At 45.4% G+C, this 15,580-nt stretch overlaps 1 protein-coding gene across 4 annotated transcripts in view; it reads right to left on the bottom strand.

Annotated features, from left to right (window-relative positions):
• Positions 1–15,580, bottom strand: part of MTARC2 (mitochondrial amidoxime reducing component 2) — a 31,760-nt gene that overhangs the window by 12,409 nt on the left and 3,771 nt on the right. For all 4 annotated transcript variants that reach the window (XM_012459713.3, XM_012459712.3, XM_012459711.3 and 1 more), the window contains exons 2-4: positions 11,866–12,039; positions 4,978–5,140; positions 3,844–3,984 (exon numbers count right to left, since the gene is read on the bottom strand). In XM_012459713.3, coding sequence (XP_012315136.2) covers positions 3,844–3,984; positions 4,978–5,140; positions 11,866–12,039 — 478 coding nt within the window. The remainder of the gene's footprint in view (positions 1–3,843; positions 3,985–4,977; positions 5,141–11,865; positions 12,040–15,580) is intronic.

Below are 15,580 nucleotides of genomic sequence, written 5' to 3'. Positions count from 1 at the left end.
AGGTTGGCAAGTTACAGGAAAGCAAAAATGCTTCAGCCGAGGACAAATGTGTCTTTTTTTCTTATTTCCTTGGCGCAAGATCTTAAACTAAAGTTGACACCAAAATAATCTATTCTTTAGTGGAGACAAATCAGGAAAAATTTTGTTCCCTAAAAGCAAGTTTCTCAGAAAATCACGGATGAATGACAGGATTCCTGTGGAGGAACTGCTGCTTCGCAGACTAATTTCTATCCCAAGAACTAATTTCCACCACGAGCTTTAGTAACATACATTCTTAACACAGAGCATTCATTTCATTTGGTGTTTACCAAGGATTTAATGAATCCAATTTCATGTACACCCTACTAGACAACGTGGGAAACTAGAACTGGAGGACTGGGCGGGTTTACCGGGAAGCCGGTGAGGCTTGAGCCTCAGTTCCCTTCTTTACACAGAGCCTTTCAAGTCCTTGAACCTAATTTTACTTTTGTTACCTTTTTTTTTTCTAACGGGCCCCCAAACTGTATAAAGTTCAGGTCCTACCGAGTCTAGATTCATTCTTAGAGAGAAAAATCTAATTCCTTCCCTCAAGAAACCAGTCTCCTGGGCACACTGGAGCCTCTTCCTCTCTGGCACTCTCCACGGCCCTCCCAGCCCCACCCTCATGTCACCTCTGATCATCTCTGACCCCCGTGGTCCCTGCACTCTCCTAACTCAGTGCTTCTGCAGACACTGTGGGAAGGAGATTCACCTGGGATGATGCTGCCAGCACAGAGGTGAAGGCTTTGTCACAGTGCTCATGTAGGTTTCAGGTAAGGCCTGCTAATCTGCACTTTAGAGAAAAGACTCTTAGCTAGGTGAGGTGGCTCATGCCTATAATCCCAGCACTTTGGGAAGCCAGGGCAGGCAGAGTCCAGGAGTTCAAGACCAGCCTGGGCAACATAGGGAGACCCTGTCTCTACAAAAAATACAAAAGTTAGCCAGGCATGATGGCACACGCCTGTAGTCCCAGCTACTCAGGAAGTTGGGAGGCTAAGGTCACCTGAGCTGGGGAGTTCAAGGCTGCAGTGAGCTGTGATTGTACCACTGTATCCCAGTCTGGGTGACGGGTGAGACCTTGTCTCAAAAAAGAAAAAAGAAAAAAAAAACACTCTCTCGTGATTGGGCTTTGCCTTGATATTTCTGTCTCAGGCTTCCCTGCCTTTTGGTGCATGCTCAAGAGAGTTGCCAGAATATGTGCCTGGCACACTGTACAGGCATTCAGCAGATATTTGTTGGAAGAATGCAAATCATAATTACTTCCTTGCTCAGAATCATTACCAGCTCCTCAATATCCACAGTATAAAATCCAAACTCCTTGATGTGATGGCCTCTAGCCAGCTCCAATCCAGCCTCCCTGACATCACTCCTTGACCCCCATGCTCCTGTGATTCAAAAACGCTCCCGAGCACCCCTTCATTCACGGCCTCTCATGCTTCTAGGCCTCCCACCCGCCCGTCCCCTTTACCCATAACGACCCTCCTTTGACCCTGGCTCACAGTCCACACGAGTACAGGATGAACAACATTGCTTCCAGGGAGCTGGACCTGACCCCTCCCCTGCCCAGTCTTCCCTTCTGCAGGCAGATTTAGGCAGTTCTACTTCTACACATCTCTGGTACCTTCTAAATGTGTACATTAAAGCACTTCTGACACTGGGCTGCTGTTGTCCCCCGGCCATGCCTCTCACATTGAAACATCCTAAAGGGCGGGATCCAGTTCTTTTCACCTCTGTATCCAAGTTCCTACACGCCAAGCCTGGCCCACAACAGATGACTGATTTTTAAAAATTAACAAAGGCACAGAGGAATTCAAACAGATAACAAATGACAAGATAACATCATCAAGTAGACAACTTCTGTATAAATTGCTATTTCTCTTTCCTTATTTTTTTTTATGAGACAGGGTCTCGCTCTGTCACCCAGGCTGGAGTGCAGAGGCACAGTCTCCGCCTCCCAGGCTCAAACCATCCTCCCACCTCAGCCTCCCAAGTAGCTGGGACTATAGGCATGCACCACCATACCTGGATATTTTTTATATATATTTTTAGTAGAGTTGGGGTTTTGCCATGTTTTCAGGCTGGTCTCAAACTCCTGAGCTCAACCAGTCCTCCTGCCTCAGCCTCCAAAAGTGCTGGGACTACAGGCATGAGCCACTGAGCCTTGCTGCTATTTTTCAAATTATCAAATGATATGAAGTGCCTACATGTATGATAATTTATACTAGGCTCTGTGCAAAGTTTCATCCTAAAGAACAATGTTTATCAACAAACCAGGGGCCGGGCACAGTGGCTCATGCCTATAATCTGAGCACTTTGGGAGGCTGAGGTGGGTACATCGCCTGAGGACAGGAGTTCGAGAATGGCCTGGCCAATATGGAGAAATCCTACCTCTACTAAAAATATGAAAATTAGCCAAGTGTGGTGGTACGTGCCTGTAGTCCCAGCTACTCCGGAGGCTGAGGCAGGAGAATCACATGAACCCAAGAGGTGGAGGTTGAAGTGAGCCCAGATTGTGCCACTGCACTCCAGCCTGGGTGATACAGCAAGACTTCATCACACACAAAAAAAAATTAGGGCATTTTTTACTCACACAAAAGGAAGTGCAGTCATTCAGGGAAGCAAAGGATTGAAAGGGTGTTTAAGAGCCTTTCCTCCCACAGTGAACGACTTTGGATCTCTAAATTGGAACTGTCAACCCAGCTCTGCAGATGCTGGAGTTACAAGTCCTGTGTTCTAATGCCAGCACCACCACTTCTCTGCTAGGCAAAGTGTACAACACCTCTGAGCTTCATTTTCCTTATAAAAAGGAGACAGTAACGCAAACGTCACAGGGCTATTGTAAAGATCAAATTAAGTAATTTCTCTGAAGTGATTATTTAGCTCAATGCCTAGCACCCAGTAAACACCCAATAAATGGTATCCGTCATTGTTACTCCCACTGCTCAGAAAGTTTAACTCACCACTCAGGCTTAATGTGACGGCTAATGCTTCTTATTACCAAGCAGTACACAGCCATATGTATTTCATGTACAGAGCTCAGGGTTCCTACTGGGTTCTAATGTAGTCTTTCCTTAAGACCACAAAGGTATGTCCTTGAAAAGGGGGGAGATTTCTGATGTCAATCACACAAAAGAGCATGTGGGTGCCCTGGGAGAGAGCTCGGGCCACAGCATGGTATGTCTCCAGGGCGGACTGCCTGTGTGCCCCTGGCCTCGGGTCACAGCATGGTATGTCTCCAGGGCAGACTGCCTGTGTGCCCCTGGCCTTGGGTCACAGCATGGTATGTCTCCAGGGCGGACTGCCTGTGTGCCCCTGGCCTCGGGTCACAGCATGGTATGTCTCCAGGGCGGACTGCCTGTGTGCTCCTGGCCTCGGGCCACAGCATGGTATGTCTCCAGGGCGGACTGCCTGTGGGCTCTTGGCCTCCACTCTGGGGCATGGGGCTTCTAAAAGTCTCAAATCTTTGAGAGCACTGCTGAGTGATGGAGAAGTGGAAAATGGTGATTCTCTTTATCTTCGCTTCCCTCAGTTATCTCTGAGCTATGATTGTACATTCCAACCTCAGATTTGCTACAATTTCGAGTTTTAACTTTTTGCTTTGGGGCTCAAGCATTAAAGGGTGAGAGCAACGCCCCCCTGAGGCCAGTGAGTTGATGGCAGCAGCAATGAGCGAACGACTCCACAAGGTTAAGGTGCATTTGAGGAAGTAGTTTCCCCCCGCTACTGACCTTGGTGGATCTGTGTTGGCGCTGGCTAGAGCAGAGTTCCCTTAGCACCACGAGCAGCACATCTGAGCACAATGCACAAAAGCCGTGGGTCGCTTACCTCCTCAAAAGCATCGCAGCCCGTCACCACGATATTTGGCCTGAAATTCTCCATTTTTACTTTTTTCTCTATCCTGGTATTCAGATCTACCAGCGAGGCGTCCGTCATGACCAGGAGGGGACTGTAGTCTGGGTAAGCCACCTTGCCAAGAACACGAGAAAGTCAGGTCCCCACCACTCCACAAAACGGCTTAGACCAACTGCAAAGCTAAGTAGCGTCCAGAAGCCAACCCACTTCAGTGCCGAAGAGGGGAGCAGTGTTCGGGAAGGAGAGAGACATGACTTTGGGCTTGCAAGTGGCCAGGAGCTGGAGCAGTTCCCACCCGAACACAGGGACAGGGCTGCAGCCAAGACCAGCTCTGGGCCAATATCACCCACCAGGCTTCCTCTTCCTGGGTCCCCACTCTCACTCCAGCAGTGACCCCTTTCCCACATCATCCTCAAACAGCGGGGTCCTGCTGCCAATCAGCTATGCTCCAGTAATAATTTCCTCAACAACACCATCCACTCAACAGGCATTTATTGAACACCTACCAGGCACTAGGGAAACAACAGTAAAGAAAGCAGATAAAAACCCCTGCCCTCAAGGAGCTTGTAATTTAGGGGCTATGGAGAGAAACTCCCTGAGGTCCTTGTATTTTAAGCCTTAGCTCGTGGCAGAATCAGAGGCTTTGGTCTTTGGCCCAGAGGACAGTTTTCCTTAGGGGAAGCAGCTTGCCAGCACCTGAAATAAGCACACCTCATAGATTGTGAGGGGAGGGTCAGAACAAAGTCCACTTCTGTAATTCCAGGAAATTTGGATTTAGTCCCAGACAAACTTCTCACTTTTGTTTCTCCAACCAGTTTTCTCTTTCATCTCCATCTACTTGTCAGCCACCCCTGGCTCCCCGCTCCACAGTATCTCCCATGTTCAATCCTCCACACACCCTAGAGATCCCACTCTTGAGGCATCTTTCATATCCACTCTCTTCTCCATCCCCCAATACCTCTGCCTGCCAGAGCTAATTATCACTCACCGGGGCCATTATCATATTTTCTTAACTGAGGTCCCAAGAGAGGCTCTTTGCTGGCCAGGAAGGAAGCCAGAAAGAGAAGAGTAACTAGTAGGAGTGAAGGTGAATCTGTGTAAGCTCACCTGGTAATTCCAATTAATAGGAGCTAGAAGTTTTTTTGATGTTCTTCCCTCCATGTTTGTCTCAAATTGAACCAATCTGTACGCTTCTGTTTTCAAGAAGTTGGTGAACCACTGAGCTGCCTCATTGCCACAGTCTCTGCCTTTAATGTCAAGGCCAAATATTCTGGAAAGGTCACAAAAGAACACCAAGTTACTTACTTATATCAATACACTGAGGGATGGTGTCAAAGATGGACAGCTGGACTGTTGGGACCTGACCATCCCAGAGGGCTGTTAAGTGGTCCTTGGGTCAAAGCTGGGCAGAAGCACAGGACATAGGAGTAGAATGTGGCTGGGGAAGAGCTACCCAAACCCTAATGTATGTGCAAATCCTCCAGGATCTTGTCTGAATGCAGACTCTGCTTCAGTAGGTCTGGGTTGGAGTCTGAGATTCTGTGTTCCCAACAAGCTTCTGGATGCCTAAGCTGCTGGGGTCCATGAACCATGCTGTGAGTAGCAAAGATTTAGGACACTTTCACAAGAGGAGAGGGGCTGCCCTGTGGGAGATGCACCCTGAGCTTAGAATCCAACAGACCTGGGTCAAATTGGAACTCTGCCATTCTCTAGTTCGGTGACCATAAGCAAATCATTTAACTCCTCTGACCTGTCTCCAGTTGTAAATTGGAGATAATAATATGGTACCTACTTATGCCCCTTGGTGGGAACAGATAACTTTAGATAACACAGTGGCCCTCAAGATTTTCTTGCTTAAATTCCACTAGAGGAGTTTTAAAAAGCTTCATAGAACTATAAGTTGACAGGTAAACTTTTTCATCATAAGCTTAATTTGTTCTGAAAGATAATTTCCATTGAATTCTAAACATTGATATTTAAAATAAAATGATTATGCTTTTAAAAGTATGGAATGGGATCTAAATGCCATGTGGTTTGACATCCACCATTATCCACTTAAACATTTGTGTATTATTCTTTTTATTCGTGAACACATATGTTTATTATTTTACTTATATAATTTTATCCTAATATATATAATATATACAAATATATATAAATGTAATATATTAAAAATATCAATATATAATACATATAAATAAAATCTATATTTAATATATATTAGATTAAAATTACACAAGTAAAATAATATGTGCTCACAAATAAAAAGAATAATACAAAAATGTTTAAATGATTAATATATATAATATAAATTAGACATACATATATATATACTGAGGCGGAGTTTCATCTTGTTGCCCAGGCTGGAGTGCAATGGCACGATCTCGGCTCACTGCAACCCCCGCCTCCCAGGTTCAAGTGATTCTCCTGCCTCAGTCTCCTGAGTAGCTGGGATTACAGGCATGCACCACCACATTCAGCTGATTTTGTATTTTTAGTAGAGACACGGCTTCTCCTTGTTGGTCAGGGTGGTCTCAAACTCCCGATTTAAGGTGATCTGCCCACCTTGGCCTCCCAAAGTGCTAAGATTACAGGCGTGAGCTACCACACCTGGCTTTTATCCTAATATACTTTTATGGCTATTGATCACTTACTGTATTTCTTTTGAACCAATTAAATTTGTTTTTTTCTTAAGCTTTCAAGCGTGAAGAAATGTTTTCAGGATTGAGTTGTTACAGTTATGATTTGTATGCAATTGGCCATAACAAAATAGCTATGCTATATATCTTAATAATTACTGAACATAAAAAATCAGATTTTATTTGAAATTAAATATGAACCCTATAGAGTATCCATAAAACTCTGAATGAATCTTATATATTGCCAGAATAAGACAAGGTTCAGTATCAATTTTATTCCTTTCTTTTAAATAAGCCCTGCAGAATTTTTCACACAAGTAAATAGATAGAATGGAAGTTGAGTTTTAGTAATTTCACTTATTCTTTGAACCTCTAGGCAATATTTGTTACATAGTGATTTGTCATCAAAAAGTACTTTTAATTATTTATCAGCAACAATTTGATTGGAGGCCCCTTCAATTTAATGTAAGACAATGAGTTGGAACCACTGACTTGAACAGCAAATTTCCCCGTCATTAATGTCACCCTCTTTATCCATACTAGCATTTTTCATTGTTTCGGACCCTGTATGTTTTTCCCTCCAAGGGCAATGCCCCTAGTAAGATGTGGGGTGGGCAGACAAAAGCTTTTCCTCTGTACAAAGAGGAAAGGCTTATGGTGGGACAGAAGAACTTGCCAATTATCGATACGATTCAGAGGATCGGAAATTGATTCCCCTACCCTCATCTACCATGGGAAGGGCTTGCCCCTCCCTGTAGGAAGGCTCACACCAGTGTGAGGACTCCTGAGGTGATGCACGTGAAGGAATCCAGTGTGGACACCTGAAGTGCTCCCACTTAGATGAACCCCTGTGTACCCTGCAGCTCATAATCCTGGTCTGAGGGTAGAGACTCACCTCCTCTCCCATCTACTGTCAAATCTCAATGCTGTTCCTTTCACAGTTATTGAGCCTTTTCTTTCTCTCTAAACCTCCTTCTTGAAGCCACTGTTTCACCTCTGATTAACTCTTGGCTCTATGGACATCTCATGACCCTCTCCTGGCCTTCCCCCTTTCCCCTAAAACTGATTCCATCCTGCTATTCAGCAGTTCCCTAAGTATCTGCTCCTGGATGGAACTCTTACCTCATCCCCTCAGAGCAGCACTTGTACGTAAGTGCACACGTGCTACCCACAGCGTTCTCCACCCGAGGAAGCTTATGGGTGGCACTCTGAAAAGTAGAAAGCCCAACAGGGCAAGGGAATACTGATTGACCAGGGCCTCTTCCCACCCATGAAAGGATCCCTCCACCAGGCCTGTCTCCCATTCCTGCAGCAAACAGTAGCTCTCCCTCTGCCATTCCGTCTTCTCCAATTCTTGCAGAATTTTCTGCAGAATCCACTCTCTTCCACATTTTAAAACAAAATGTCTCATCAGCAACATGCCATAGAAAAACCCGACCCTCGCTCTGTGCATCCAATAAAACTTCATTATTAAGCAATCTACTAACTCACAAAGCAAAAATAACTCACTAAAAATTAGGGAAGAGGGCATAAAAACTTGAATAGACTCTTACAAAGACCGGCAAGTTCTACCAATACTTAAAGAATAAATAATTCCAATCTTACACAGCAAACCAAAAAGGTGATTTTAAGAGTTGCCATGTAATGGTGGAAGAAAAGAGTAAATGTTTAAGACTAAATCTAACAAAACATGTAAAATTTCATTGTAGATAAAATTATAAATCTTTATTAAAGAGATAAAGTAAGATGCAAATAAGTGGAGAAAAATAATGTTCAAAGATAGGGTAGATTAACACAATAAAGATAATAGCTATTTAAGAACTAATATCTAGTTAAGTGCCTACTGTATACCAGGTTCTCTTCCAAGTGCTTTATTTAATACACACACACTCACAGACACACACACACATATTTTCACATCAATTTTCGCTAAATTGAGCCACAAATTCAATGTAGGGTTGAAGTCATTTCTTATTTTCCCCTACTTTAAAACATTAGCTGCACCTTTTAAGACAATAATCAGGCCAGGTGCAGTGGCTCATGCCTGTAATCCCAGCGCTTCGTGAGGCCGAGACAGGCAGATCCCCTGAGGTCAGGAGTTCAAGACCAGCCTGGCCAACATGGCAAAACCCCATCTCTACTAAAATACAAAAATTAGCTGGGTATGGTGGTACATGCCTGTAGTCCCAGCTACTCAGGAGGCTGAGGCAAGAAAATGGCTTGAACCCAGGAAGCAGAGGTTGCAGTGAGCTGAGATGGCACCATCGCACTCCAGTCTGGGCAACAAGAGTGAAACTCCAGCTCAAAAAAAAAAAAAAAGATAATAATGATTCATAAAACCTTGCAATAATAAAAAATCAACACCGGTCTACAATTAGTCTAAAAAAAAAATTAACACCACACAAGGTAAACAGGGAAAGCTGATTCAAAACACTAACAATGAAAGTTTAAAAATAAAATAAGTATAGAATAATATAAAATTCATGACACTTCAGCCTTGTTCAAATGGCTGTTGAGGGACTTTTTCTTTTTTCTAACTTGAGGTTGTTGGTTTATGTTATTTGATTTTGAGCTCTGATGGGCTGGCTGTGGTAATCACTCTGTCACTCACCATCTGTTAGGGGTTAAATGTTTGTGTCTCTCCAAAATTCCTGTGTTGACCCCAGTGTAGGGTCTTTGGGAGGTAATTAGGTCTAGATGAGGTGGAGCCCTCATGCTGGGATTGGTACCCTTGTGAGTAGAGGAAGAACCACACAGACGCTCTGTCTCTTCATGCAGGCACCAGGAAAGGTCATGTGAAGACATATGAGAAGTGGCCACCTACCACCCTGAAAAGGGACCTCACCAATCTACCAGCACCTTGATCTTGGACTTCCCATCCTCCCAAACTATGAGAAATAAATGTCTGCTGTTTAAGCCACCCAGACTATGGTGTTTTGTCACAGCAGCTGGCACTAACTAAACACACTAATTTATATCATTTCTTCAGTTTTTAGCAGTTCTCTTGGCAACCAATCCATTAAAAATAGCTTATAAATATAGGCTGAACTAGGTACAGCATGTCTATCCTGCTGGAGAGGGCAGTGCGCTGATTACACCTCTGTGTCAATCCAAATACACAGGTCTCGGTCATTTTCACCAAACTGCCAGGGTACTGGGCTCTCTATTCCCACCTCATCCAGATCTATGCTTGATGCATGGAACAGAATGACATAGGAAGAGGCTGCAGGCTGGGTGTGGAGGCTCACACCTGTAATCCCAGCACTTTGGGAGGCAGAGGCAGAGGCAGGTGGATCACCTGAGGTCAGGAGTTCAAAATCAGCCTGGCCAACATGGTGAAACCCCATCTCTACTAAAAATACAAAATTAGCTGGGCGTGATGGTGCACGCCTGTAATCCCAGCTACTCAGGAGGCTGGGGCAGGAGAATCGTTTGAACCTGGGAGGTGGAGGTTGCAGTGAGCTGAGATTGTACCATTGCACTCCAGCCTGGGTGACAAGAGCAAAACTCTGTTTCAAAAAATAATGAAAGAAAGAAAGAACAGGCTGCACTTGGTGTCTTTTCAGACCTAGGCAACTCCCCTACAAGGGCTTTCTCTTTCCCTCTTTCCATCCAGGAAGGTGTGTGTGTCCCTAGATTTCTGCCTGTTTAGCTGGTAAAGAGCCTTGGGGGAAAAACTTGCTCGCTGTTGGCGACACAGTGAGTCTACAGGCCAACACCCATATTACTCACGTGACACTTGTCAGCTATGTATTTACCTATGGGCTTCACATGTCTTCCAGTCAAGCTGAGATGGCTACACTCTTCCTCTGCAATGAATTGATGGGCTCAAAACCTGTCATTTATGAAAAAGCTTTTCTTTTTCCTACACATACACGTTAAAAGCAAAAGCCTTAGGAGCCATGTGGGTTCAAATCCCAGCTCTGCATTTTCGTGGCAGTGATCTAAGGCCTGGTTTCTTCATTTGTAAAGTGGAATTAATGAAACCCCCCACATGGGCTTGCTAAATAATTACCAGAAATACTGAATTCAGTAATTATTGCTTCAGACTTTTGAACATTGAGAACCATGAGTGGTGGATTTCAGCTTAGACACTTTGCTTGAAAAAGCAAGAGATGAGAGTTGAGGGAGTAACTCTGAGGCTCTCCTCTGAGCCCTGGACCTTGGACGACACCAACTTCCACACACTTCAAAAGCTCAGGTTTTTCAAAAGCTCAGGTTTTGAGGTGTGTGGAAGTTAGTGTTGTCCAAGGTCCCAAAAGCTTGACAAGGGGTCCAGATCATCCCTCGACAAGCAGCTAAGTCCTCCTAATGTGGAAGGACAAGACCCAGGCAAACCATGGAACTCAACAACCCAACAGAAGTCCCACAGGCCGAAAGGAAGCCAAGGCCTGAGGTGTGTCTTTGGCCAGAAGTGGAAATCCCATATACACCCAAGGAATGTGCTTTCATCTCAGTCATGCACTTCAGAGGCTGCAGAGTCAACCTGAAAAGCTCTGGAAGCTCCAGCATCCTTCTCACCCAGCCCTGAGATTCAGCTGCTAAAGTCTCCACTAACTCCTGGTTGGAGGGCTGACAATTCTGAATAAAGATTTGAATGAAAGGAGAAAACCCCTAAAGATGAACGCAATGAACCACCTTTATGCTTGTAGTAATCATGCTTTCAATTTTCTCCATTTTTTATGCTTTGACATCTTGGAGCCTTGTTGACACTGAGGAAACTGCTTTTCCCAGGGCTGACCACTTCCTAGAAATAATAGACTAATGACCTGCCAGTGTGCCTGTAATAGGAACACCGGCCCATGCAGAGCCCACATTCCCAGTCGTCTCCTTTGTTGGGTGCTTACATGCCGGGCCACTAGTCCCCTGCCCTAGTCAACCCCAGGGCAACGTGTGGCCCAGAGCCTGCTGAAATTATTCAAACTAGCCATCCTTAAGCCACCCCTGCCCTGCTTCTCCTTTCCTGTGGAAAGCACAATAAAGGCCCTTGCCCGCATTTTCCCCGCTCCCTCTGCCTCCTGACCCACCCTGGTGCTTCCCCACCTGGCCTTGTGTGGCAGGGCGTGCCTCCGGTTTCTAGGGAATCTGCTGGTATAAACATCTTCTTTTTTCAGGACAGTCATTTCTGTGTCTGCATGTCTAACCATACCTGAATGAAACAAATCCCGGGTACCCTTAAAACAACACCCTGAATCTCCACTCATGCCTGATCCCAGCCCAAACTGCACTTCTCTTAAATATTTCCTTTACCAATGCCATCCTCTACTGTAGAAACTATAGCAAGACAGAATGCAGGGAGGAGCCTGAAGGGAAATCAAGCCTGTTGCAGTTCCCTGGATGCCCCCAAGCAGAACACCTGCAGTTGTGGAGTTTGTTTGAGGAAGGCTGCTTGATAGGCAAAACCAGCTGGTCCACGTCTGGAGCCCTGAAGATCAGGCGGTTGTTCTCATAAGTGATGGAGACCAGCACGAGGCGAGGCTCCTGCCGGGCAGTGACCATGTGCCCATCTTCCTTAATCACCAGCCAAAACCTGCAGAGAAACAAACCAGGGCCCACTCAGAAAATCTTCCTCCATCCTCCCAGCAGCTTCCCTCCAGCTTTCTATTTCCTCATACTCTCTACCCGCCCTGACTTGGGACCCAACAATTATTTTCTAGATAATTATTCCAGTCCAGCCAAATGATTTAGGTCTAAAAGCTGGTGACCCCAAAACGAGCTTATTTGGCAGAAACAGTTCTGAGAGAGAGTCTGGCCAATGTATGGAAATCTCCAGTTTCAAACACCAGAAGATGAGCCTGGCTCAGAGACTTCCCTTCACTGCTGAGGCGACCCTGTCACTTGTCTACGGGCTCTGCTTTGGTTAGAAGCTTCTGTAGGTCTGTGAAATATGTCTCTGTGGCCTTGGGAACAGTAAAATCGCTTTCAGGTCCTTTTATTGTAGAACAAGATGAGGTTGGCCAAGTGAATTGGAGCCTGAGACAAACGTCTTGCGATGCTGCTGCCTCCAAGAGGACCCAGGCCGGCCTCTGCTCTGTTTAACTTGCTGTGGCGTGCAGGTCCTGCATCAGGAAACCTCCCAAATGGCATTTCCTCTTCATGCACACATTCTGACATGGAGAACAAAGACTCACAGAAGTCACATGTCAGATAAGAATCCCACTTATCTCCTTGAGAGCCCACCACTGTGCTGGACTTGGTTTTCACACTTCGTATTTCTACGGGATGAGCTGAAGAGTGAGGGAAAGCTGGCCAGGCCCAGTTAGCTAGGCTTTTACCTACAGCCTAGCATAGAGGTTGGGACTGCGCCACATAAAAGACTGGGTTGCCAAAAAGAAAAAATCTTCCACTCCTAGGGAAAATAAATTTCAATATCACTTTTTAGTTTAGTTTTATTTAGTTGTTTTGTTTCTTTTATTTTGAGACAGTCTTGCTCTGTCAGCCAGGCTGGAGTACAGTGGCACAATCTCAGCTCACTGCAACCTCTGCCTCCTGGGTTCAAGTGATTCTTTTGCCTCAGCCTCCTGGATAGCTAGGATTATAGGTGTGCACCACCACAACAGGCTAATTTTTGTATTTAAATTTTGTAGTGTTAGGGTTTTGCTATATTGGCTGGGCTGGTCTCGAACTCCTGGCCTCAAGTAATCTACCCGCCTTGGCCTCCCAAAGTACTGGGATTACAGGCGTGAGCCACTGTGCCCAGCCCAATATCACTATTTTAGAAAGAAGATAGAATCTGCAGACAAGTGGGTGAGGAACTGCAGGCACTGATGAGTAAAAAGCACCTAAAAGCCAGAGGCTTTCCAAATGTGAGGAGGATAAAAAGCACAGCTCCTTCCAGAAGGAGGGGCAGCTCCTCCCAGGGAGATTTTCCAAACTATGACCAGAGCCAGCAGGGAAAGCCTGAGGAGACCTCAGGAGGACATCCAATATCAGAGCACAGGGAGCTCCATCTCTCCCCTGTCCTGACCCTGGCAGACAGTCTTGTATCTGCAACCTCCTTATCGGTAGAGTCCTTTCCAGGTGCTGGCTAAACTGTCCCTTCCCTGCCACCACACCAGAAGACAATGGCTGGCAGCCTGTGCCCTGCTAACTGACATTATGATGGTGTGGCAGTGTAAACACATTTCAGTAACCGTCTTGCCTACCTCCTTCCAAAAAGCTGGTGACACAGGGCAGCAGCAAGTCCCCACCCCCCTGAGGAGACCGTCTTTTCCTTTCTAAGTGTATATATGCATATGTGTGTTATTCATTCTTTTAGATAATTTATTTCGAGAGAGAGAGACAGGGTCTCACTCCAATACCCAGGCTCTAGAGTGCAGGGGCATGATCTTAGCTCATAGCAGCCTTGAACTGCTAGGTTCAAGCAATCCTTCTGCCTCAGTCTCCTGAGTAGCTGGGACTACAGGCACATACCACCAAGCCCAGCTCATTTTTTAATTTTTTTTGTAGAGATGGAGTCCCACTGTGTTGCCCCAGCTGGTCTGGAACTCCTGGCTCAATTGATCCTTCCTCCTTGGCCTCTCAAAATACTGAGATTACAGATGTGAGCTATCCTGCCTGGTCCAAGATGCCCACAGTTCTCTGGCTCTCTCATCCTGGAGCTGGGTTCTGTAAATCTGAGGATGTCTGCCCAGAGAATGAAATGAAATGAAAGAGGCTATAATGAAAGAGGCAGGCATCCTCTGATTTAGATGCCTAATAGAGCTAGGCCCTATTCCCTATTTCCAGCTTTGTCCCTTGGTGCAGAATTCTTTGGTTAACGTCACCAAAGCCTTCACTCTTAACTCCCAGCATTCCCCATCCCCAGACAAGACTCCCTTTGAGATCTGCACAAAACCAGAGCCGTGTCCAAACAGGAGTGGCAAACATGTTTGCACATCACTTCTGACAGCCCCTCCCTGGGCTGAATCTTTTCATCTCCCATTCATCCCTTACTAATATTGCCCTTCACCAAGGCTCACAGCCTGGCTCGTGGCTCCAGCCTATTGTATAACAACACAGGAGTTAAACTGCTGGGGTTAACAGCGGGAAGTGGTCACTAGAGGTTTCCCACTCATCAGTCACTGTAAAAGCAAGTGGCAACTTGCAGGGAGTCCAAATTGGGGACGGGAGAAAGACAGCAATCACAGGTTAAAAAGTTGCCATTTGTGACATACCCCAACCATCTCATTTCCCTGTCAACCTGGGCAATAGTATTTTTCACCTCTCGTGCACAAAATGATGCCCAGTGAATGAATAACTAGTTTTATTCTGCCAGATCTAAAAGAAGAGATAAGTCTGGAGTGTGGATTTCATCATGACCAACCAAACTAGTCTACAACACTAAAAGCTGGCACCTTGAATTTACACGTAAAACATGAATACGTGGTAGAGGGATCAGTCTGAAATCCTGGAGCCCAGATTCCCCAAAACAGCTACAGTGCTCTGAATAACTAACAGCAACAGGTAAGTGGAGCCCAAAACAACAGAAAAATCTCATTTCTTAATTACAAACTGACCTGGGGAGCAGGAAGGACTGAAAAGTGAGGGAAAGCAAGAACACTACCACTGAGAGTGGAATGAGAAAACAGCAGGAATTGGGCAGGGAAAACACCCTGGATAATAATAAACTTAAGGGATTCCTTTCTCTAACAGTTAATCATTTGTGCCGAAGAAATAAAGGGCTGGCTTCAGTAAGGGTTTGGACAGATATAACTGATCAGCTCACATATGGCTGCTAAGGAGAGCTGAGATTTCCAAGGTCAGCAAGGACAAGCACGCCCTCCCAGGAACTGCACCAGGCAGCCAATGCCAGCGTTCTGCTAGGTGGAGTTGAAACACTCAGTGCTTAGCGTGCTCCAGCCAAGTGTTCACAAGTATACTAAGAGCTTTGAACAACATTCCTCTAGAAATTTGAGACCCAGAACACTTCCAGAGGAAAATCCTAGTTTCTTCGAAGTTAGTTCCAAAGACACAGGTTCAGAATGTAATTCATTAAATAAGGCCCTTCCCTGAACTCCAGGAACATTTGTAGTAGTGTTATTACATTGTTAGGTTGCGAGAACAGCAGCCATTAAATAGAGTTCTCTCCA

The sequence above is a fragment of the Aotus nancymaae genome, unplaced genomic scaffold (assembly GCF_030222135.1).
Source record: "Aotus nancymaae isolate 86718 unplaced genomic scaffold, 86718_ANA_hifiasm-v0.15.2.pri h1tg000032l_0, whole genome shotgun sequence".
Lineage (NCBI taxonomy): Eukaryota > Metazoa > Chordata > Mammalia > Primates > Aotidae > Aotus > Aotus nancymaae.
The sequence above is the reverse complement of the archived record's forward strand: the minus strand, read 5'-3'. Positions and strand labels throughout refer to the sequence as shown.